The sequence below is a fragment of the Sinohyriopsis cumingii genome, chromosome 1, assembly GCF_028554795.1.
Source record: "Sinohyriopsis cumingii isolate HCF-2022 chromosome 1, ASM2855479v2, whole genome shotgun sequence".
Classification (NCBI taxonomy): Eukaryota; Metazoa; Mollusca; class Bivalvia; order Unionida; family Unionidae; genus Sinohyriopsis; species Sinohyriopsis cumingii.
Genome location: NC_142961.1, coordinates 173,705,956 through 173,729,985, shown reverse-complemented (window position 1 = coordinate 173,729,985; position 24,030 = coordinate 173,705,956). Strand labels below are relative to the sequence as shown.

The 24,030-nt window shown below is 32.6% G+C and overlaps 1 protein-coding gene across 1 annotated transcript in view; it reads right to left on the bottom strand.

Moving 5' to 3' along the window:
* The window catches only part of LOC149808401 (cytoplasmic dynein 2 light intermediate chain 1-like), a 62,404-nt gene extending 38,575 nt beyond the window's left edge, over window positions 1–23,829 (bottom strand). Inside the window, exons 1-7 of the mRNA XM_089976702.1 lie at window positions 23,690–23,829; window positions 21,527–21,579; window positions 16,399–16,454; window positions 6,174–6,208; window positions 5,030–5,099; window positions 3,105–3,193; window positions 2,065–2,251 (exon numbers count right to left, since the gene is read on the bottom strand). Of these exons, the coding sequence (XP_089832828.1) occupies window positions 2,065–2,251; window positions 3,105–3,193; window positions 5,030–5,099; window positions 6,174–6,208; window positions 16,399–16,454; window positions 21,527–21,579; window positions 23,690–23,700 (501 nt within the window). The 5' untranslated portion in view covers window positions 23,701–23,829. The remainder of the gene's footprint in view (window positions 1–2,064; window positions 2,252–3,104; window positions 3,194–5,029; window positions 5,100–6,173; window positions 6,209–16,398; window positions 16,455–21,526; window positions 21,580–23,689) is intronic.
* Between the last annotated feature and the right edge of the window lie 201 nt (window positions 23,830–24,030).

The window sequence follows — 24,030 nt, the reverse complement described above, 5'->3', positions numbered from 1 at the left end:
ATTAACTTTTGCACTGATTATGTCAATATTAACTTTTGTATTGATTATGTCAATATTAACTTTTGCACTGATTATGTCAATATTATCTTTTGCACTGGTTATGTCAATATTAACTTTTGTATTGATTATGTCAATATTAACTTTTGTATTGATTATGTCAATATTAACTTTTGCACTGATTATGTCAATATTAACTTTTGCACTGATTATGTCAATATTAACTTTTGCACTGATTATGTCAATATTATCTTTTGCACTGATTATGTCAATATTATCTTTTGCACTGATTATGTCAATATTAACTTTTGCACTGATTATGTCAATATTAACTTTTGTATTGATTATGTCAATATTAACTTTTGCACTGATTATGTCAATATTATCTTTTGCATTGATTATGTCAATATTATCTTTTGCATTGATTATGTCAATATTATCTTTTGCACTGATTATGTCAATATTATCTTTTGCACTGGTTATGTCAATATTATCTTTTGCACTGATTATGTCAATATTAACTTTTGTATTGATTATGTCAATATTAACTTTTGCACTGATTATGTCAATATTAACTTTTGCACTGATTATGTCAATATTATCTTTTGCATTGATTATGTCAATATTATCTTTTGCACTGATTATGTCAATATTATCTTTTGCACACTGATTATGTCAATATTATCTTTTGCACTGATTATGTCAATATTATCTTTTGCACTGGTTATGTCAATATTAACTTTTGCACTGATTATGTCAATATTAACTTTTGTATTGATTATGTCAATATTAACTTTTGCACTGATTATGTCAATATTATCTTTTGCACTGATTATGTCAATATTAACTTTTGCACTGGTTATGTCAATATTATCTTTTGCATTGATTATGTCAATATTATCTTTTGCACTGATTATGTCAATATTATCTTTTGCACTGATTATGTCAATATTATCTTTTGCACTGATTATGTCAATATTATCTTTTGCACTGATTATGTCAATATTATCTTTTGCACTGGTTATGTCAATATTATCTTTTGCACTGATTATGTCAATATTAACTTTTGTATTGATTATGTCAATATTAACTTTTGCACTGATTATGTCAATATTAACTTTTGCACTGATTATGTCAATATTATCTTTTGCATTGATTATGTCAATATTATCTTTTGCACTGATTATGTCAATATTATCTTTTGCACACTGATTATGTCAATATTATCTTTTGCACTGATTATGTCAATATTATCTTTTGCACTGGTTATGTCAATATTAACTTTTGCACTGATTATGTCAATATTAACTTTTGTATTGATTATGTCAATATTAACTTTTGCACTGATTATGTCAATATTATCTTTTGCACTGATTATGTCAATATTAACTTTTGCACTGGTTATGTCAATATTATCTTTTGCATTGATTATGTCAATATTATCTTTTGCACTGATTATGTCAATATTATCTTTTGCACTGATTATGTCAATATTATCTTTTGCACTGATTATGTCAATATTAACTTTTGCACTGGTTATGTCAATATTATCTTTTGTATTGATTATGTCAATATTATCTTTTGCATTGATTATGTCAATATTATCTTTTGTATTGATTATGTCAATATTATCTTTTGCACACTGATTATGTCAATATTATCTTTTGCATTGATTATGTCAATATTATCTTTTGCACACTGATTATGTTAATAGTATTTTTTGCACTGATTATGTCAATATTATCTTTTGCACTGATTATGTCAATATTATCTTTTGCACTGATTATGTCAATATTATCAAAGTTTCTTTTCAGTGAGAATCTGAATAAAAGTAAGAGTTTCATTACTAAGCTGTTGTAGATATTTCTAATGCAAATGACCATTTCAGATCATTGCTGAGCTATAGTAGAAATTTCTAATTCAAATTACCATTTTAGGTGCAATTACCCTCTAAGTCGTAACTGAGCTGTTGTATGTATTTCTAATCCAATCTACCTGGTACCATTTTAAAAACTTGAAAAGAGATTCATGTCAGTTTTAACATTATTATTAAAAGTATTAGCTCACAGGATGGTCTGGTCCAACCCTCTCCCAAGCCTTGGACCGCAGCACTTCACGGATGCCGGGGTTGTCTGGCTTCATCTCATTAATGATTGTCTCAATTCGAGACTTTGCTGCATTAAGAAGGGTCTCCAACGTGAACCACATCTCATTAGGTTTAGACAAATCAACTACAATAATCAGAGCTGTGTGCCTGAAAATAGTAAAACATCAAAACTGAATACATTTACATGGCATTTTCAGTTATGCGGGTTATTTTTAGCACATAAACATTATATGTACTACGTTTAATGCATTAACTGATTTATATTGTGTATTGGGTCAAATGTTTCAAATTTGTTTATTTCAGTTAAGACTGAGATCATAATTTGTTCCTTGATTAAATTAGGATGAAGGTCAAATCAGGTGCTATGTCTGCATGGTTAATGTACTGAGGCTTCCCCTAAAATCACACCATATTTTGTATTAAAAACTAACTGTATTCAACATACCATTCTTCTCAAAAAAATTCATTTTCAATGTTGTATTCAGCTTATATTTTTTAAATCATTATGCAGGCATGTGGGAAGATAAACCCTTCAAGATAAACATAAACATGTCGTACAACAAGATAAAAGCTAAAGATATTAAACCTTGAAACAGCACAAAAAATAAAAGATAAAGGTAAATATATTAAACCCTAAAATGGTACATAAAATAAAAGATACATATAAATATATCAAACCCTGAAATGGTACATAAAATAAAATTAAAAGATAAATAAATGTAAAGTCTTTCAAATATAGCATTTAAAAAAAAGTTCAAACTGCATTCATTAAAAAAATCCAAGATTTTCTCTGGTGGAGCATCATCAAAAAGTGTCTTATTTGTACTCTTATAAAAATAATTGTTCTCTCAAGGTGAAAGTTGATACACTTGATATGGATACATTCCCCTGTCAGAGGATACTGGCATGGTATGCACTCTGGTCAAAGTTTACACATTAGGAGGTATGCAGGAGTCAGGTGTGTGTGTATGTGTGTGTGTGTGACAAACACAATACTTACAGTATCGTGTCTGGGTTGAGTGGAACATCCATCAATTTTGCCAACCAAGTACCTCCTCCTAGTTCCCAAATATGCCCAACATCTTTTGCCTTGTAAATACAGAATTGTGGAATAATGTAAGATATTTATTATTTTTTAAACATCCTGAACTTTATTGCTCAGTCTTTTTTCTCAGAATGAGCCACTGTAATTCCAACTTCACAACCTGAAAGTGCTGAGGGTCCAGATTTTTCATATGAACTTAAACACTTAGACTATGTGGGGTCTTGACATCAGAAAGACAAATCAAGTCTTTCAAGTGATGTCAGATAATCGAGATACTGACATTTGACTAATCAAAGTTCAGCTGTATCTTTTTTATTTATTAACATTCTGAAAACTTAAGGTAGCTGCCATAATGAGCATGTACATTTGTATCAAAACATAGAATATGTCTAAAAACTTATCTACTGAGCATACACATTCCATCATGAGAATTCAATGCTGGTGCATACAGGCAGGTCTTCATTAATTTTAGCAGCATGCAAATCTAGAAAATCAAGATTTTTAGATATATGGATGCTTAATGTCACATGTCAAGCAATATACTGCGATAAACATGGGGGTTCAAAAACACTTCTGGATCTAAATTTAGGATAATATAATTAAATTTTGAGATCTGTCTAAAGAAGAAGGATGAAACGTTACGGAAAGTCATCTGACAATAATTTCTTATAACATGGCTCTGTTATAACATGAAAATAATTTGTTATAACATGATGATACTTTTGTTATAACATGAGAATATATTATAACATGACAATAATTTGTTCCTCTGTAGCACTAAGTTTTATGATGAATTAAATACACAATGAAAGCTTGCTGTAACATGATTTGTTATAACATGAATTCATATATAACACAGTCTTGGATCAGCTCCAGAAGTTTTATAATAATTTAGCCAATTTTTTGAATAATTAAAGTTTTAGTGACCCAAAAATTTTAAGAGTTTGACTTCAAAATTTAAGATTTTCTGTATTTCTTAAAGAAAAGTTATCATTGTTTCCTGCTCTTTTTTTTCTAAAATGTTAGCTCCTTATAAATCTGATAATTGGTAATGTAATAATTACTGAACCATCAAAGCTACTGAGTCTTCTTTGTATTTGTCTTTAATGCAAATGTTGCTTAATTTAGGGTAATAATAGGTAACAGATGTTATACAACCATCTAGCAGTCACAACCAAGTACCAAGCAATGCAGTGGTCTAAAATAGTTTCTCACCTCAATTTACAAACCAAATAATTCACCCACTTATTTAAGGGAATACAATAGATCTCCAATGCATACATAATCATACATACCAAACAAAAAGTTTATCACCCAAAACTGTTAGGAACAGTTTTGGTTTCTGACACATACATGTGACCCTCCCCTTTCATCTTTCAGTTAACTCCATAAATATATAATATAACCCCACATTATGCTTTTTCACATAAGTTTTGAAGTTATACAGCTATACTCATATGCTTCAAATCTGAGTCAATTTTTATTTTCTAGTCAGAAATCAGCAACAAATATATATATATCAATGCATTGTTCTATGCCCAAAAATTAAAAATTAAATATTAAATCACTGTTTTAAGTATTTTTCATTTAATATGCATCACTTCAGGTTAGTAACTGCATTACTGAATCGATAGTTTTGTGCCCCCACCTTCTTGCATAACCGTTAAAGAAGAAGATACATGTGTACTATTTCTTCAGCTAGCTGACTTTCTGGACATTGCATGACACAGTACATAGCATGATGACACTTTGTGGACCCTGACTAGTGTGGTACAACAGTTTTAACCCATGACAATAATAATTTATAAAATGTATCTCTGTAAATGTTTATGAAAAAAGAGTAGAAAAAAAAATGCAAAAGTTGGTGCAAAAGTTCATACTATATTGTGTCCCTTCGATCGTCTACCATATGTGTACTCCAAGGCCACTGTCGGTTTTGGAGGTTCATCTCTAAAATGAGAAAGAATGTGAGTAATTATTAATGACTGGCAATGATTTTAATATGGATAAAGAATAAATGGATTTAGAATTCAGTATCTTTATTCTCTTTTTATTAAAATAATTTGTTACCCTATCATAATCGAGCTTTATGCTTGTTATAAGCAATCAGTGGCATCAAACGAATGAAGTTACTGATCCAAAGCAATGTTACCCATCCACGGCAATGATTTGTTAAAAGTAATCAGGGATATAAAAAAAAGTAAGTTCCTTATCCAAGGCAATGACTTGTTACAAGCAATACCAAACATCAAATGAATGAAGTTACCAATCCAAGAAAATGACTTATTACAAGCAATGAGCAACATCAAATGAATTAAGTTAATAATCAAAGGCAATGAACTGTCACAAGCAAAGTTACTGATCCAAGGCAATGACTTATTACAAGCAAACAGGGAATCAAATGAATGAAGTTCCTATCCAAGGTAATGACTACATACAAGCAATCAGCGAATCAAATGAATGAAGTTCCTATCCAAGGTACTGACTTAATACAAACAATCAGGGACATCAAATGAATGAAGTTCCTATCCAAGGTAATGACTTGATGCAAGCAATCAGGGAATCAAATGGATGAAGTTCCTATCCAAGGTAATGACTTAATACAAACAATCAGGGACATCAAATGAATGAAGTTCCTATCCAAGGTAATGACTTATTACAAGCAATCAGGGAATCAAATGGATTAAGTTCCTATCCAAGGTAATGACTTAATACAAACAATCAGGGAATCAAATGGATGAAGTTCCTATCCAAGGTAATGACTTGATACAAGCAATCAGGGAATCAAATGAATGAAGTTCCTATCCAAGGTAATGACTTGATACAAGCAAACAGGGACATTATGAATGATGTTCCTATCCAGGGTAATGACTTTCTTTGAAATGGCTGCAAAGAAAAAGGAATAGCAAACCATGTCTCAATGTTTACAGTCTGCTGTTTATCAAGGCCAGGTAAAAATCAGAAAAACAAAACAATTCGTGCAATGCTTGCCTGTCTAAAAGTGCATTTTTCTAAAATGCTCACCTGTCTAAAAACCGCAATATAATTGAAGTCTTCCCCTAAAAATAGAAATAAAAAATTGAGTTACCGCTGGATGAATTTTCAAACAAAAAGCCACAGAACAGATACAATGACTTTATTATTCAAGATAAAAAGTTTTATTAATTCAGTAAGAAAAGTCAGCAATGGAAAGACTTGCATGTTCCTATTTTTCCTGGTAAAATAGAAAACCAAAGCCATTTTTTAAAAGTTAGATTTTGTCAAATTTTCACGATAGGCTACATAAACATTCATTAAGATATTCTGACCGAAATCAACAAAAGGAGTCCCTCAAGGTATCTGACATTCTACTGGCTGAAAACAACTTATAGGAATCTATGAGAAGTCCATATGTTTACTTGTAGGAATCTATGATAAGTCCATTTGGTTACTTGTAGGAATCTATGAGAAGTCCATTTGTTTACTTGTAGGAATCTATGAGAAGTCCATTTGTTACTTGTAGGAATCCATGAGAAGTCCATTTGTTACTTGTAGGAATCTATGAGAAGTCCATTTGTTACTTGTAGGAATCCATGAGAAGTCTATTATTTGTTGGAATCTATCTGAAGTCAATTTCTTTACAGGAAGGAATCTATGAGAAGTTCATTTCTTTTCTCATTTTATTCTTTAAACTTTATTGAAAGCAACTGAGAAATTCCAATATACTGAAATACTTTTTAAAAAAATTTCTTACATGTTTATATTAACATGTTCATAAGTACAGTACAAAAATCGTCATCATGCCAATTGATCTTGAATCTGATGCCATGGATAGTTAACTTTGTCTCAGATCCTGTCAAGACATGATGAGTTTGGTAAAAATACATAATTACTATTTGCTGAAACTGTTATTTTACTAATGGGCCATTACAGTTAAAAAACACATAACTGCCAATCTTTGAAGGCAATCTTCAGATAAATTCATAAATGAGGGCTGATATAAATCGATTTATTCTTGTCTGCACAGGCCATTAAATATAAAAATCAGAATAATTACCTTTGACCTTGAAAATAAAGCATGAGTGTTGACCACTCAACTTGTCTGCCCGAATGCAAAGCCTGGTAAAATTCTATTAGTATGTGTTGGAAGTCCTAATCATGTTTTTAAAAAAACGAAGTTATTCAGTGAAAATTCCATAACTTTTAATCAGAATGGAGAGCAATAACAAAATGTTCACGTCCATACACACTTGTACATTTTAACTTTTTCCCACACTAAAACTCCCTTTTGGTCACATCTTTCCATTCAAGAGTAATAGCAATAAACGTTTCAAGATGGCTACAGAGACTAACATGTTAGAGGTTAGATTGGCATCGTTTGAATGTCTGAAAAGCTAATTTTGTTTGAACTGTTTTAGTTAACACCTTGTGCCTTATGTTGTCTCTTTACCACTAGGACATGAAATATGTGTCTCTTTACTACTACATGCACTATCGGTCTCTTTATCACTACATGCCCTACGGGTCTCTTTACCACTAGGACATGCCTTATGGGTCTCATCACCACCAGGACATGCCCTATGGGTCTCTTTACTACTAGGACATGCCCTATGGGTCTCTTTACCACTAGGACATGCCCTATGGATCTCTTTACCACTAGGACATGCCCTATGGGTCTCTTTACCACTAGGACATACCTTATGGATCTCTTTACCACTATATGCCCTATGGATCTCTTTACCACTAGGACATGCCCTATGGGTCTCTTTACCACTAGGACATGCCTTATGGATCTCATCACCACCAGGACATGCCTTATGGGTCTCATCACCACCAGGACATGCCTTATGTGTCTCTTTACCACCAGGACATGCCTTATATGTCTCTTTACCACTACATGCCTTATGTCTCTTTACCACTTGGTCAAGCCTTATGTGTCTCTTTACCACCAGAACATGCCTTATGTGTCGCTTTATCACTAGGCCATGCCTTATGTGTTTCTTTAGTGCTAGGACATGCCTTATGTGTCTCATTGCTACTAGGACACACTTATGTGTCTCTTTACCACTTGGACATGCCTTATGTGTCTCTTACCACTAGAACACGTTTTATGTCACTCTTTACTACTAGGACATGTCTTGTGTCTTTTGACCACTAGAACATGCCATGTGTGTCTCTTTACCACTAGGACATGCCTTATGTGTCTCATTATCACTAGGACATGCATTATGTTGTCTCTTTATCAGTACAAAATGCTTTATATTGTCTCTTTATCACCAGGACCTATCTTACAATTCATGGTACAGAATGAAAAAAAATTCTATATCTAATGAAGAGGAAGAGAAATCCAAACATCCTTGATGCATGACTGACTCCAAGTCCTGGATCAAATTAATGCATGACTGTCTCCAAGTCCTGGATCAAATTAATGCATGACTGACTCCAAGTCCTGGATCAAATAAAATGCTGTGAACAACATCTTGCTTTTCTATCTTTAACTGAGAGCACATATTTTCTATTATGTTTAAGTCTTGACTTTGCATGGCCAACATGTACACTTTAAATGCTATCGGATGGTATTTAAAAGTTGCACAATGTTATTATTTATAAGTGATATCGTTATGCAACCCAATATCATCAAACTTAAAGTGAGAGGGATGGATTGCCAAGACAGTGGGGTGCTCATTTGTCTCTCACTTTTCTCTATATGAAAACTTTCTGACTGGCTCCTATCATGACCCTACATTTGTCAATGAAGATGACTTTCCTCCAGAAATTGTCCAAGTGTGACGGAGCTTATTCTGGCACCATGCAAGTCATGTTTCCTCTCTTGTCATCATTCTTTATCTGTAACCCTAGCCCTAATCCGTAGTCCTCCACAATACAGTCATGTTTCCTCCTTTGTCATTCTTTATCTGTATCCTTAACCCTTATTCCTGCAATATGCAGTCCTGTTTCCCCTCTTGAAATTTTTTATATGCAACCCTAACCCAAACCTTTACTCTTTCAACATACAGTCCTGTTTCCTCTCTTGTAATTCTTTATCTGTATTGTCATCTTTACTTCATGATAACAGGCATCCTCATACATTATTTTGGGATGGTGACTACCTGCTGATGACACCCTTCCTCATACATTATTTTGGGATGGTGACTATCTGCTGATGACACCCTTCCTCATACATTATTTTGGGATGGTGACTACCTGCTGATGACACCCTTCCTCATACATTATTTTGGGATGGTGACTACCTGCTGATGACACCCTTCCTCACACATTATTTTGGGATGGTGACTACCTGCTGATGACACCCTTCCTCACACATTATTTTGGGATGGTGACTACCTGCTGATGACACCCTTCCTCACACATTATTTTGGGATGGTGACTAACTGCTGATGACACCCTTCCTCATACATTATTTTGGGATGGTGACTACCTGCTGATGACACCCTTCCTCACACATTATTTTGGGATGGTGACTACCTGCTGATGACACCCTTCCTCACACATTATTTTGGGATGTTGACTACCTGCTGATGACACCCTTTCTCACACATTATTTTGGGATGGTGGCTACCTGCTGATGACACCCTTCTTCACACATTATTTTGGGATGGTGACTACCTGCTGATGACACCCTTCCTCATACATTATTTTGGGATGGTGACTACCTGCTGATGACACCCTTCCTCACACATTATTTTGGGATGGTGACTACCTGCTGATGACACCCTTCCTCACACATTATTTTGGGATGGTGACTACCTGCTGATGACACCCTTCCTCACACTTTATTTTGGGATGGTGACTACCTGCTGATGACACCCTTCCTCACACTTTATTTTGGGATGGTGACTACCTGCTGATGACACCCTTCCTCACACTTTATTTTGGGATGGTGACTACCTGCTGATGACACCCTTCCTCACACATTATTTTGGGACAGTGACTACCTGCTGATGACACCCTTTCTCATACATTATTTTGGGATAGTAACTACCTGATGATGATAACCTCCCTCATACATTTTTCTGGGATAGTTCTTTTTGATACCTATATTTCTTTATTCTGATTAAAAATGCCAGATATGTCAAAGAAATTTCTGCATCTGTTGTCTTTGACCATATGAAGAAACTAGCATGAGTCTTGCTGAGAGAGTGCAGAAAATCTGCCACTTTTAGGCCCATTTCCCACAGTATCATTTTGACAAATATCTGTGACATGGCATACTGTACAGGAGCAGCAGGTAAACCAAACAATCAAGCAATTTCTGAAAATATCACTTCAACTGCATGCAAACTTAATATCAATGTTTCCGTCAATAACTTGTTCTGTGCATGTAGAGACCAAATTGTTGAGACTCATGACCAACACAGAAACAGATGAAAAAATTCACCAAATGAACCAATCACTTGTACTTGAGTGTGATAGCTTGTTATTTATGGCATACATTACTAAACACTTGTACTTGAGTGTGATAGCTTGTCATTTATTGCATACATTACCATATCACTTGTACTTGAGTGTGATAGCTTGTCATTTATGACATACATTACCACATCACTTGTACTTGAGTGTGATAGCTTACCATTTATGGCATACATTACCACATCACTTGTACTTGAGTGTGACAGCTTGTCATGTATGGCATACATTACCACATCACTTATACCTGAGTGTGATAGCTTGTCATTTATGGCATACATTACCACATCACTTATATTTGAGTGTGATAGCTTGTCATGTATGGCATACATTACCAATCACTTGTACTTGAGTGTGATAGCTTACCATTTATGGCATACATTACCACATCACTTGTATTTGAGTGTGATAGCTTACCATGTATGGCATACATTACCACATCACTTATATTTGAGTGTGATAGCTTGTCATTTATGGCATACATTACCACATCACTTATACCTGAGTGTGATAGCTTGTCATTTATGGCATACATTGCCACATCACTTGTACTTGAGTGTGATAGCTTACCATTTATGGCATACATTACCACATCACTTGTACTTGAGTGTGACAGCTTGTCATGTATGGCATACATTACCACATCACTTATACCTGAGTGTGATAGCTTGTCATTTATGGCATACATTACCACATCACTTATATTTGAGTGTGATAGCTTGTCATGTATGGCATACATTACCAATCACTTGTACTTGAGTGTGATAGCTTACCATTTATGGCATACATTACCACATCACTTATATTTGAGTGTGATAGCTTGTCATGTATGGCATACATTACCAATCACTTGTACTTGAGTGTGATAGCTTACCATTTATGGCATACATTACCACATCACTTGTATTTGAGTGTGATAGCTTGTCATTTATGGCATACATTACCACATCACTTATACCTGAGTGTGATAGCTTGTCATTTATGGCATACATTACCACATCACTTGTACTTGAGTGTGATAGCTTGTCATGTATGGCATACATTACCAATCACTTGTACTTGAGTGTGATAGCTTACCATTTATGGCATACATTACCACATCACTTATACCTGAGTGTGATAGCTTGTCATGTATGGCATACATTACCACATCACTTATACCTGAGTGTGATAGCTTGTCATTTATGGCATACATTACCACATCACTTATATTTGAGTGTGATAGCTTGTCATGTATGGCATACATTACCAATCACTTGTACTTGAGTGTGATAGCTTACCATTTATGGCATACATTACCACATCACTTATTTTTGAGTGTGATAGCTTGTCATGTATGGCATACATTACCACATCACTTGTACTTGAGTGTGATAGCTTACCATTTATGGCATACATTACCACATCACTTATACCTGAGTGTGATAGCTTGTCATTTATGGCATACATTACCACATCACTTATATTTGAGTGTGATAGCTTGTCATGTATGGCATACATTACCACATCACTTATATTTGAGTGTGATAGCTTGTCATGTATGGCATACATTACCACATCACTTATATTTGAGTGTGACAGCTTGTCATGTATGGCATACATTACCAATCACTTGTACTTGAGTGTGATAGCTTGTCATTTATGGCATACATTACCAATCACTTGTACTTGAGTGTGATAGCTTGTCATTTATGGCATACATTACCAATCACTTGTACTTGAGTGTGATAGCTTGTCATTTATGGCATACATTACCAATCACTTGTACTTGAGTGTGACAGCTTACCATTTCTGGCATACATTACCAATCACGTGTACTTGAGTGTGACAGCTTACCATTTCTGGCATACATTACCAATCACTTGTACTTGAGTGTGATAGCTTACCATTTATGGCATACATTACCACATCACTTGTACTTGAGTGTGACAGCTTGCTATTTATCATATACATTACCATACCAAAAGCTATAAAAGTACTTTCTGAACTAAGAAACTAATATTCATGCATGATGTTAAGTCCATGATTTTACAATCACTTTTAGCACTCAACAGTCCTACTGACTAGTGTTTCAGTTTAAACATTATGTTAATACATCAATCCACTCAGATAAAGTAGCGACACCTAGAGCTTACTTGTTTTTACAGTTTTATAAAATTAGATTGCATGTCAGAGACTGTAAATCAGACTTACATACTTGTCAAGCCACCATTGTAGTACCATGGTCACCAAAATCCCTATTATGATTAACCATTGAAAGAATTTGCAATCATTTTTGACACATAATCCATTCAAGGTTTGTAGTACATGTACATGTATTTGGGTATCTGTTGGGAAAACTCATGATGATGATACAGTCATAATGAGTATTATTTGTGTATCTATTGGGAAAACCCACACCATGACAATACAGTCATAATGAGTATCATTTGTGTATCTATTGGGAAAATCCACACCATGACAATACAGTCATAATGAGTATCATTTGTGTATCTATTGGGAAAACCCACACCATGACAATACAGTCATAATGAGTATCATTTGTGTATCTATTGGGAAAATCCACACCATGACAATACAGTCATAATGAGTATTATCTGTGTCTCTATTGGGAAAACCCACACAATGACAATACAGTCATAATGAGTATTATTTGTGTATCTGTTGGGAAAAACCCATACAATGACAATACAGTCATAGTATTATTTGTGTATCTGTTGGGAAAAGCCACACAATGACAATACAGTCATAATGAGTATTATTTGTGTATCTGTTGGGAAAAACCCACACAATGACAATACAGTCATAGAATTATTTGTGTATCTGTTGGGAAAACCCACACAATGACAACAGTCATAATGAGTATTATTTGTGTATCTGTTGGGAAAAACCCACACAATGACAATACAGTCATAGTATTATTTGTGTATCTACTGGGAAAACCCACACAATGACAACAGTCATAATGAGTATTATTTGTGTATCTGTTGGGAAAACCCCACACAATGACAATACAGTCATAATGAGTGATCTTCTCACTGCAGCAAGATGGTTACAGCCTTAAATTGTCTGTCCATGGAGTTACAATACATGATGACCAGGTTAAATAAGGTCGTTCTTTTATTAAGTTATGATGAGGCACTAAAATGCTTACTCATTCATCAGTTTATTTTCTGGAGAATCAGTCATTATTTTGCTTGTGAACTTGTAGTGAATATTTTCAAGTTACCTTGGTTGTTTTCTAAAGTATGATACATAATTTTTAGTTATGATTGTTGGTGACATTTAAGAAATGCTATTTATCTAGATGTGTCTAAGATTGTTTTGTGGGAAAGACTAACAAATATACAACTATAGCAAAAGTCACACAGGTTATGTAAACATTCAGTACTCACTATTTCAGTAATGGGTGTCACTTTTCAGAATTTGATTGCACATACCTTTAAATGGCAATTATTCACTATACACCTCTACCTCGATAACTCGCGCACAATGGGGTTCACAAACATAGACCTCACTATAAGTGAGGCTTGAGTTACCAAGGGACCTCCAATTTTGTTTTTAAATCACTCTAAAATCGAGAAAACCATGGGGGGGGGAGTGGTGTTAGAGAACTGGACTGTTTATTGACTAAATCCTCATTTTACAATCATGCTGATAATAATTTTTAATAACGAGCTTTTTCTAATGAAGTTGATTGCTATTCTGTTTAAATAACATTTATTTTCAAAATGTCCAACATATGAAAGATCATTCCAACTGGTTTCAACAACCATCACATGTACGTGAAAAAATCTGTGTACTACGTCATGCCTTTTGTTTTCTCAATGAGTCTGGTTACCAAAGTGGTGTTTAAAATTATCCTGCCAAATCAGGAATCCACAGAGCAGGGAAACTAAACTAACTGTTGATACACCACCAAACAAGATTCTTTTTTTTCAAAAACACATGACATTTATTTCGTGAGGCAATCATCTACGTTGAAACTCAATTTCTGTATTGTTCAATTAGTACAATATTGATGTCATGATTTCATTGGGAGTAATAATGAAACTTCTTATCATCCTTGAGGATATCTCTAAGTGCCATTTTAAGAATTCTCTGAAACTTGCTTGCCCACAATGGTCCGTATCTGTGAAATCAAGCTCTTTATTTTACGAAGTATTCATTTTGCTTGGCTGCCTTGTTATCTTTCATTACAGTTATGAAACAGTCGGTTAATTTAAGGTAGTTTATGTTACATACATAATAACATTTACAAGTGTTCGATTGATCAAATGAAGTGAGTTCACCTGACATACGACCAGGGCCGCTAGATTTTAAGTTTGTTTGATTTTCGTGCCTTTTAACTTTTCTTTTATTCCACCTCTTTTATTTGATTCAAAAGACATAATTAATGTGATAATACAAAGGAGAACAGCTTTTAATTCAGTGCAACAATACAACAAATACTTCCGGAAGTCAGTTATCAAAACATGGTTGGCACTTAATTAGGTTCTCAGAGAAACGCTCGTGGTCATAACTGTTATGGTAGATGGATGCATTTCAGGTTTAATTTCAAGAGGACACATTGCATTTACGACAATTACACTTAAAAGGAACTAAAAGATAGAACTAGAACACAAATTTCAATTGATAAATTTTTTTATGCAATTTGTATTTATTTATTAAAGTACTGCCTCCACTTTTCATTGATCAAAATTGCCTTACATATTGTTATTTGTCATGTGCTAGAAATGTCATTTGGAAAGAAAATGTAAAAAAATTTATGACCTATTTTTTAATTTGATATTTTATAGTGTTGATTAAAATTTCCAGGTCGTATCTACCATTACCGATGATAAAACATGAGATACATCAAAGTTTCCGCTACCAATTTTGATTGCAATTTTCTTCAAGTTCAACAAACAGGGATCAATTTTTGAGGTATTTTCTGGTTTAAAAAATGGGATCCATGCCTGATCCAGTGTTATAAGTCGGTTTGCGAGTTATCAGGGCGCAAGTAATCAGGGGAGTGGTGCATTTGGATTCTCATGCATCCATATACCCTTGGAAGGTCATTATTTACAATTCCAGAGAAATACAAATTTTAGAAATCAATCGTACAGTACCTGGACATTTCTGGACGAGATCAACTTAACAATGTGATCCAGTAAAAACAAGACTGAATGTTGTATGCTGTGATGCCAAAAGGAAAGCTGTGTCTGTTGAAAAATGCGTACTACTCTTATTTCTAATGATAGACCCAACATCATCTTTTCGTGACCCAGTTTAGTACCTGACCAACAATGTAAAAATCCATAGCAATAAATATTTTTTGTCTGGAGGACTTTTGATGACACTTTAGGTTCAGAGCATTATAAAATCATGACTGAACAGAATTTGGTTAACAACGTATGTATTAAGTCTTAGAACATCAATATATATTTAATTTGAGTAAGTGTGCCAACATGACCATGTTGACATACACTTTAGCAATAATCTCAATGTACTAGTCCTTCAGGCTTCAAGGACGCTAAATTTTAGGCCTTGATTAGGACCATTTTAATTAAGACCAACTTCATAAGAAGTGTTTATTGAAAGTCCTATAATGATATGAAGGTAAATTCTAGGGGATTAGCAGTAGCAAAATTTTTCAATGAACCACCATGGTTTCCATACTGGATTTCCAATCAGTACTGTTTTCAATAAAGACCAAGTAGATCTCAGGATGTGCCAATTTCATGACATTTCTTTTGATAGTTTAGAAGAATTAGTAATAACAAACATCTCCTAATGAATGTGTGATGCAGGGCCAGCAATAAGCTCTTCTGATTAGAAAAATTAATAACTTATGACTTACTGCATTTTTATTTCCGATTAGAAACACAGCTGAGTCTTCACTGGCCTTATTTTCCTCTGTAAATGAATAAAGCAAGAAATAACACATACTGTAAAGGAGAAATGACACAGTCTGTATAAAGTTTCTAATAATGACATGCACTAGTATAATTTTGTGTTTAATTTCATATTAATAACCTGTATATAACCATCATTAACAAGCTTCAAGGAAATTTAAAACTGCCAATTTCAAGTTGAAATAAAATATTGTTTACCCACCCCACCCACCCCATGCTGTGATGTCACAGTAGTCCTATTGGGTTATGATGGCTTAGTATTCTATAATTCATTAAATCTAGCAACACAGGTATAAGCCTCTTTCAACAAATCATTTAAAATGATGGCTGCTTTAACAGGAAAAAGTGAAAATTACATAGTTCAAGCAATGAAGACTTTAAAAAAAATTATCCAAATTATAATTTTATCATAGAATTTTAAACTCAAATACAAACAATAACAGCTTAAATTATCAGTAATGAAATTTTACCTATAATATTTGTGCTATATTTTGTTAATTGCGGGTTGTAATGCTAAGAACCCCTGTGACATCAAAGTGAGGGGAGGCAAGCAATATGATACCAGTAACAGCATTGCTTTTAAATGAATTATAGTTTGGCTTGTAAAGTACTTTCTGTTATCATTTTGAAATTTTTATAGCCATATTTTTCTAATCAATGCTGTGTACATTTTAAAGTAAGGTAAAGTTTTCAAAAAGTAACATACCTGTCAGTTAAAATTTAAATGTAAACTGAATTAAACAACTGCTAACAAAAAAACTATCATATCAAACACATCCTTCACTGATGGTCTCATTTATTAGCTGTTCCTTGGTCCTAGTGTCATTTCTATTTGTAATTTCTTGTAAAAAAATAATGTATTAAATGGTCACTTGCTTTCTGCAGTCAATGGTCAAGTGTTTCCTAACCAAATAGTAGGTTTTTTTTACTAATTAAAGCAATCACTGACCATGGAAATAAAACATTTTATTTCCCCCAAAAAGCATTCTTTAGGTCAACAGAAGTCATGTGAACTGATGTGTAAAACTTCCTCACCTTGCTTATATTCACTTTAATCAAGTCAATCTAACAGTGCAACTTTAAACTGTACAATATCTCCATTATTATTTTAATAATTTAAATTAAGTCACAACAATGTTTAGAATTTACTTAGGTAAGTACTTGAGGTAAATTATCATTTCTAAATACCCAGCATTTTGGGGTGTATCATGTGCTGATGACCAAACTAAAAATGTTTATCACAAAACATTGCCAAGATCAAGATTATGGGAAGCTTTTCTTACTGTTTTTTTAACAAATAAAATTTAGCTTTCAAACATTTCTGTCTGATTAGTGGATAATTATTACTGTAAGTTTGTTTTTTTTGAAAACACACACAAACCCCAGCTAAAGTACTAAAATATTATGGAAAAACCTGCATAGAAAGGTATTTGCAGACAGTTACACTGTACATACAAGATCTTCATTAATTTTCAATTCATGTTTGAGATACAAGCATTTAATCATTGACTTGTATTCCATCAACTGACCAGTTACTATTTCATAAAAGATTTTCTCTTGGTTTAAAATTTTCAAGAAAACACAGACATGAGTAAGAAAAATCATGCACATTTGATAGACACAAGGGACACTGTGATCTCATTCATGAGTACTCTTAAAATTCATCTATTTCAGCTACATAAACAGACAGAAAGATTTAATAATATTTACTTCCTTAAATTATTGTCAGCATGTTTTTATTTTGTAATTTTATGGTGTTAGTCTTTGCAATATTGTCATTGTATATGTTTTTATGTTATCTAATATTTTAATGTATTTAGTGCTTCTAAAGATTAGGCACCGTGCTAAGTTCACATTATTATTATTATTAGTAATAGTAGTAGTAGTAGTAGTAGTAAGGGCAAGATGGAAACAGAGTGTCAACTTAAAAGGCACCACAAGTCCTTGAACAAAGATGACCAGTCAATCACTGGGTTGGACACTTTTCATATTTGGCTTGGGTCTCTTACTTCTCAAACAACCGACTCCAGCTCCAATATGCAAGCAGCTAAGCTAGCTATGTCATTAATAAATGTACAAAATACATATAGCATGAAAAACAAATGGAAAACTTGAAGAAATCAATTAATGAAAACATTGTCAAACAGAATTTATCAATGATAAATTTATGTCATAAGTTCCTTAAACAGAATTTTTTTCCAATTTAAGTAATAATAATAATAATAACAATAGCATTAGGTGCATGGTATTAGTTCAAGAACCATGCTTGAAAGGAGAACTTGCATTCAGAGACCACAGGTGTACAGAGACCAGTTTGGTCTTTGTACACGGTGGCTGCTATTGGCAGGTTTGACTTTACCAAGATATCAAATACTAAGATAAACAGTAATGGCACTCTGAATTTGTACCTGAAAGAACATTTCCATCACAGAAAAGAATGTGAAAGGACTGTAGAAAAGGAAAAAAATGCATCAAAAGAAGAATGTAGACATTAATGAATTTATTTTGTTACACAACTTAATAATTTGCATATAATGCACTTTTATGGCAGAATCACAGGAACACCTACATCTTCAAGTGAAATTTATTTTGAGCTTAAACTTTGTAATTTATTTTGAGCTTAAACTTTGTAATTTATTTATTTAAGCAACATGTTTTCTAAATTACCCAAAAAGTACATCACTAGGAATCCAGTGTTAAGTCACAGAAGTGTCCTTCATTTAGCCTATAGTGAAGATAAATGCTTAAAATGCATCAAGTTTTCAGCATTTCACTCACTTGAAAATATACAATGACTCTGACTTGATTAAGTGTCAAAATATACAATGACCCTGACTTGATTAAATGTCAAAATATACAATTACTGACTTGATTCAATGTCAGAATATACAATGACTCAGACTTGATTAAACATCAAAGTATACAATGACTTGGACTTGATTAAATGTCAAAGTATACAATGACTGACTTGATTAAATGTCAAAGTTTACAATGACTCTGACTGACTTGATTAAATGTCTAAATATACAATGACTGACTTGATTAAATGTCAAAGCATATAATGACTCTAACCTGATTAAATGTCAAAGTATACAATGACTGACTTGATTAAATGTCAAAGTTTACAATGACTCTAACTGACTTAATTAAATGTCTAAATATACAATGACTGACTTGATTAAATGTCAAAGCATATAATGACTCTAACCTGATTAAATGTCAAAATATACAATGACTCTGACTTGATTAAATGTCAAAGTATAGAATGACTCTGACATGATTAAATGTCAAAGTATACAATAATTCTGACTTTATTTAATGTCAAAGTATATATTGATTCTGACTTGATTAATGTCAAAATATACAATGACTGGCATGATTAAATGTCAAAGTATACAATGACTCTGACTTGATTAATATCAAAATATACAATGACTTTGACTTGATTATATGTCAAAATATACAATGACTGGCTTGATTAAATGTCAAAGTATAGTCAAAATATACAATGACTCTGACTTGATTAAATGTGAAGATATACAATTACTCGGACTTGATTAAATGTCAAAGTATACAATGATTCTGACTTGATTAATGTCAAAATAAACAATGACTTGATTAAATGTCAAATTATACAATGACTGACTTGATTAAATGTCAAAATATATAATGACTGACTTGATTAAATGTTATAGCAAACAATGACTCTGACTTGATTAAATGTTATAGCATATAATGACTGACTTGATAAAGTGTAAAAGTGTACAATGACTCTGACTTAATTAAATGTCAACATATACAATGATTCTGACTTCATTAAATGTCAAATAAACAATGACTGAAATGATTAAATGTCAAAATGTATAATGACTGTCTTGATTAAATGTGAAGATATACAATTACTCGGACTTGATTAAGTGTCAAAGTATACAATGATTCTGATTTGATTAATGTCAAAATAAATAATAACATGATTAAATGTCAAATTATACAATGACTGACTTGACTAAATGTCAAAGTATACAATGACTCTGACTTAATTAATGTCAAAATATACAATGACTGACTTGATTAAATGTCAAATTATACAATGACTGACTTGATTAAATGTCAAAATATATGACTGACTTTATTAAATGTTATAGCATACAATGACTCTGACTTGATTAAATGTTATAGCATACAATGACTCTGACTTGATTAAATGTTATAGCATACAATGACTCTGACTTAATTAAATGTCAACATATACAATGATTCTGACTTGATTAAATGTCAAAATATACAATGACTCTGACTTGATTAAATGTAAAAGTATACAATGACTGACTTAATTAAATGTCAACATATACAATGACTCTGACTTGATTAAATGTCAACATATAAAATGACTGAATTGATTAAATGTCAACATATAAAATGACTCTGACCTGATTAAATGTCAACATATACAATGACTCTGACTTGATTAAATGTAAAAGTATACAATGACTCTGACTTGATTAAATGTCAACAAATACAATGAACTCTGACTTTCTAACATGTCTGAAAATACAACGACTTTGACTTGATTAAATGTCGAAGTATTTTACCCACTATGTGAAATATTTTATCCTTATACTGAATGCTTTGCACTAATACTGCAGTAGTTCAGGTTTCATTTTCAAATGATTTAATTTAAGGGACACATAAAGAAGAGCACATACTGAGTCTTCAGACTTGGAAATCACAAAACTCTCGAAATTCATATTTCCAGCAATCACAAATTACTTTGGAAGGCTTGTTTTTGACTGTCTTATGGCTGAAACTGAATCTCTGAGATCATAAAACCATTAAGCTTGAGTCTGAGTTTGTGATAGGTCACTTTTGATTGGGTGAAACTGAAATCATATCCCCTTAATCAACAAGTGAAGTTTAATAATTTCCAGGCAAAAAATTCTCTATTCTTGGAATGACCAGTCTAGTTTTTTATATAAATAGCTTGATAACTTTTTGACTCACTGTGAAGAAATATTAAATTAATAAGGTTTCATTTACAAAGTTTGAACATTCAAAAAATAGTCTAGCAAATACCTCCAACTTCTTTTGCCTTTTCAATGGCTACTTCCCAAAGGTTGCCTTCAAGTCTGAAAGGAGCATAAAAGAGTAAGAAATCTACATTGTGTCTAAATCATGAAGTAAATGAAGCATATACATATATAAAATGAAACTATATATATATATATATATATATATATATATATATAAATTTCCAGCTGATAAAACTCATGCATGCTGGATAAAAGTTCCAAAGATTGTGTGTGGGGCAAGATCTGCTATTCCAGCCTGATATGCTGTCAATATACTGTTTTGCCATTTTGAAAGAAAACTCAATATAGTAATGCTTTAGTTTTTGTCTGCATAAAACTGCATCATCAGCATAAAAACTCATATCGAAGTTTTTCTGGAGGCAAATAACTCAAATCTTGTCAATAGACTGTTAAGAAGCATATTATGCACTTTTTATGTCAGAAGGACATTTGTTAGGTATACATGTAAATGTTAGGTATACATGTAAATATTAGGTATACATGTAAATGTTTGGTGTACATGTAAATGTTAGGTATACATGTTAATGTTAGGTATACATGTAAATGTTTGGTGTACATGTTAATGTTAGGTATACATGTTAATATTAGGTATACATGTAAATGTTAGGTATACATGTAAATGTTTGGTGTACATGTAAATGTTAGGTATACATGTTAATGTTAGGTATACATGTAAATGTTTGGTGTACATGTAAATGTTAGGTGTACATGTAAATGTTAGGTACACATGTAAATGTTAGGTATACATGTAAATGTTAGGTATACATTTAAATGGCACGTGCCTCTCATGGACAACATCCAGTGGATTTCAAAGTTAACCTCTTTAATACACATTTATATGTATTTATTTGTGTTCACTATAATGACTTTGTAACACTTAACATGTGGAGATATCTTGAGCATTCAGTATAGTACAGGTAAGTTACAACTATCATTTTAATCTAATCATTTAATATAGCACTGGTAAGTTACAACTATCATTCTAACCTAATTATTCAATATAGTAGTGCTAAGTTACAGCTATCTAATCTAATCTTTCAGTATAGTACTGGCATGTTACAACTATCATTCTAATCAAATCATTCAGTAAAGCACTGGTAAGTTACAACTATCATTCTAATTGAATCATTCAGTAAGGCACTGGTAAGTTACAACTATCATTCTAATCGAATCATTCAGTAAAGCACTGGTAAGTTACAACTATCATTCTAATTGAATCATTCAGTAAAGCACTGGTAAGTTACAACTATCATTCTAATCGAATCATTCAGTAAAGCACTGGTAAGTACAACTATCATTCTAATCTAATCATTCAGCATAGCACACGTCACTGGCAATTTGTAAGCTTCTAAAGTGTTGAAAAATTGTAAAATACTACCAAACCACCTGTCCATGCATGGGTACCTGAGGTGTCCATATACTTCAGGACAATATGCTTAACATAAATCTGCTGTCTAGACAGATATACAAAATGTGAATAAAAGATAGCATGTAATGATCAGGCAATTAAACAGAAAGAAGTATTGAAGCAGGGGGAGTATTTTGTGAGGATGCAAAATTTTAGAAATAAACACGAGTTCTTTTATTGCACATCCTAGGACAGACCCTAAAACTGATGTACAATTTGACCAGCATTAACTGCTGACTTGCATAGGAAAAAAGTAATGTTTTATTATGAGACCCTGGTTATTATCAGACAGGATTTGCATATACAGATTTGAAATATGGTTAATGAAGTGTGAAAACACCAATGCTTAGGTGTGTTTCATGGATAAAACATATCAGTGATGTTTAGGGGTTGCATTTTGTATGATGGAGCTGTAACACTTCAAGAATAGTTTCTTCTGACCAATAAGCTGTTCTCCGCCTTTTTTATTATCTGACATTACCCTGCCACGAAATCTCAAATCGGATAAAATATAAAAGAGGAGTGTAAGAATTGGCAGAATATTTGATTTGGTAATAATGAAATTCCTCTGATATGTTAACCTGGTAAGTTTTTAATCCTGGACTAAAATCTAAAACGGATTTTTGGGGCCTTAATGAGAGATACATGAATGTGAAAAATTGACAACAATGGGTAACATGTCGAAAATTGGTGATATCTAGCAAGTCCTTAAGTCGTTTTGTATTGATAAGAACGCACCCTTTTGACATAATGTCTTTAAGCTCTGAAAACTATGGCGAATTATTTTCAGCTTAAATTTCTTAAAATCCTGACGATATTGAAAATATTAGTCCAAAACTGGTCCCCAAGTTGTGGAATGTTTACTTCTCAACAATGGTTTCCGTTTGACCGCAGTGAATGCTGTTGGGTCGTCATTTCCATTAGCTTTACATTTAAATATAAAAAAATTAATTATAGAAATCTGTTAATATTTATAACAATGGAAAATATCAACTAACTTATTTTATTATGATGAAAGTCAATGACCAAAATCAACATAAAATGTGAACATATTTTTCTCTCTCCTATTATGTATCAAA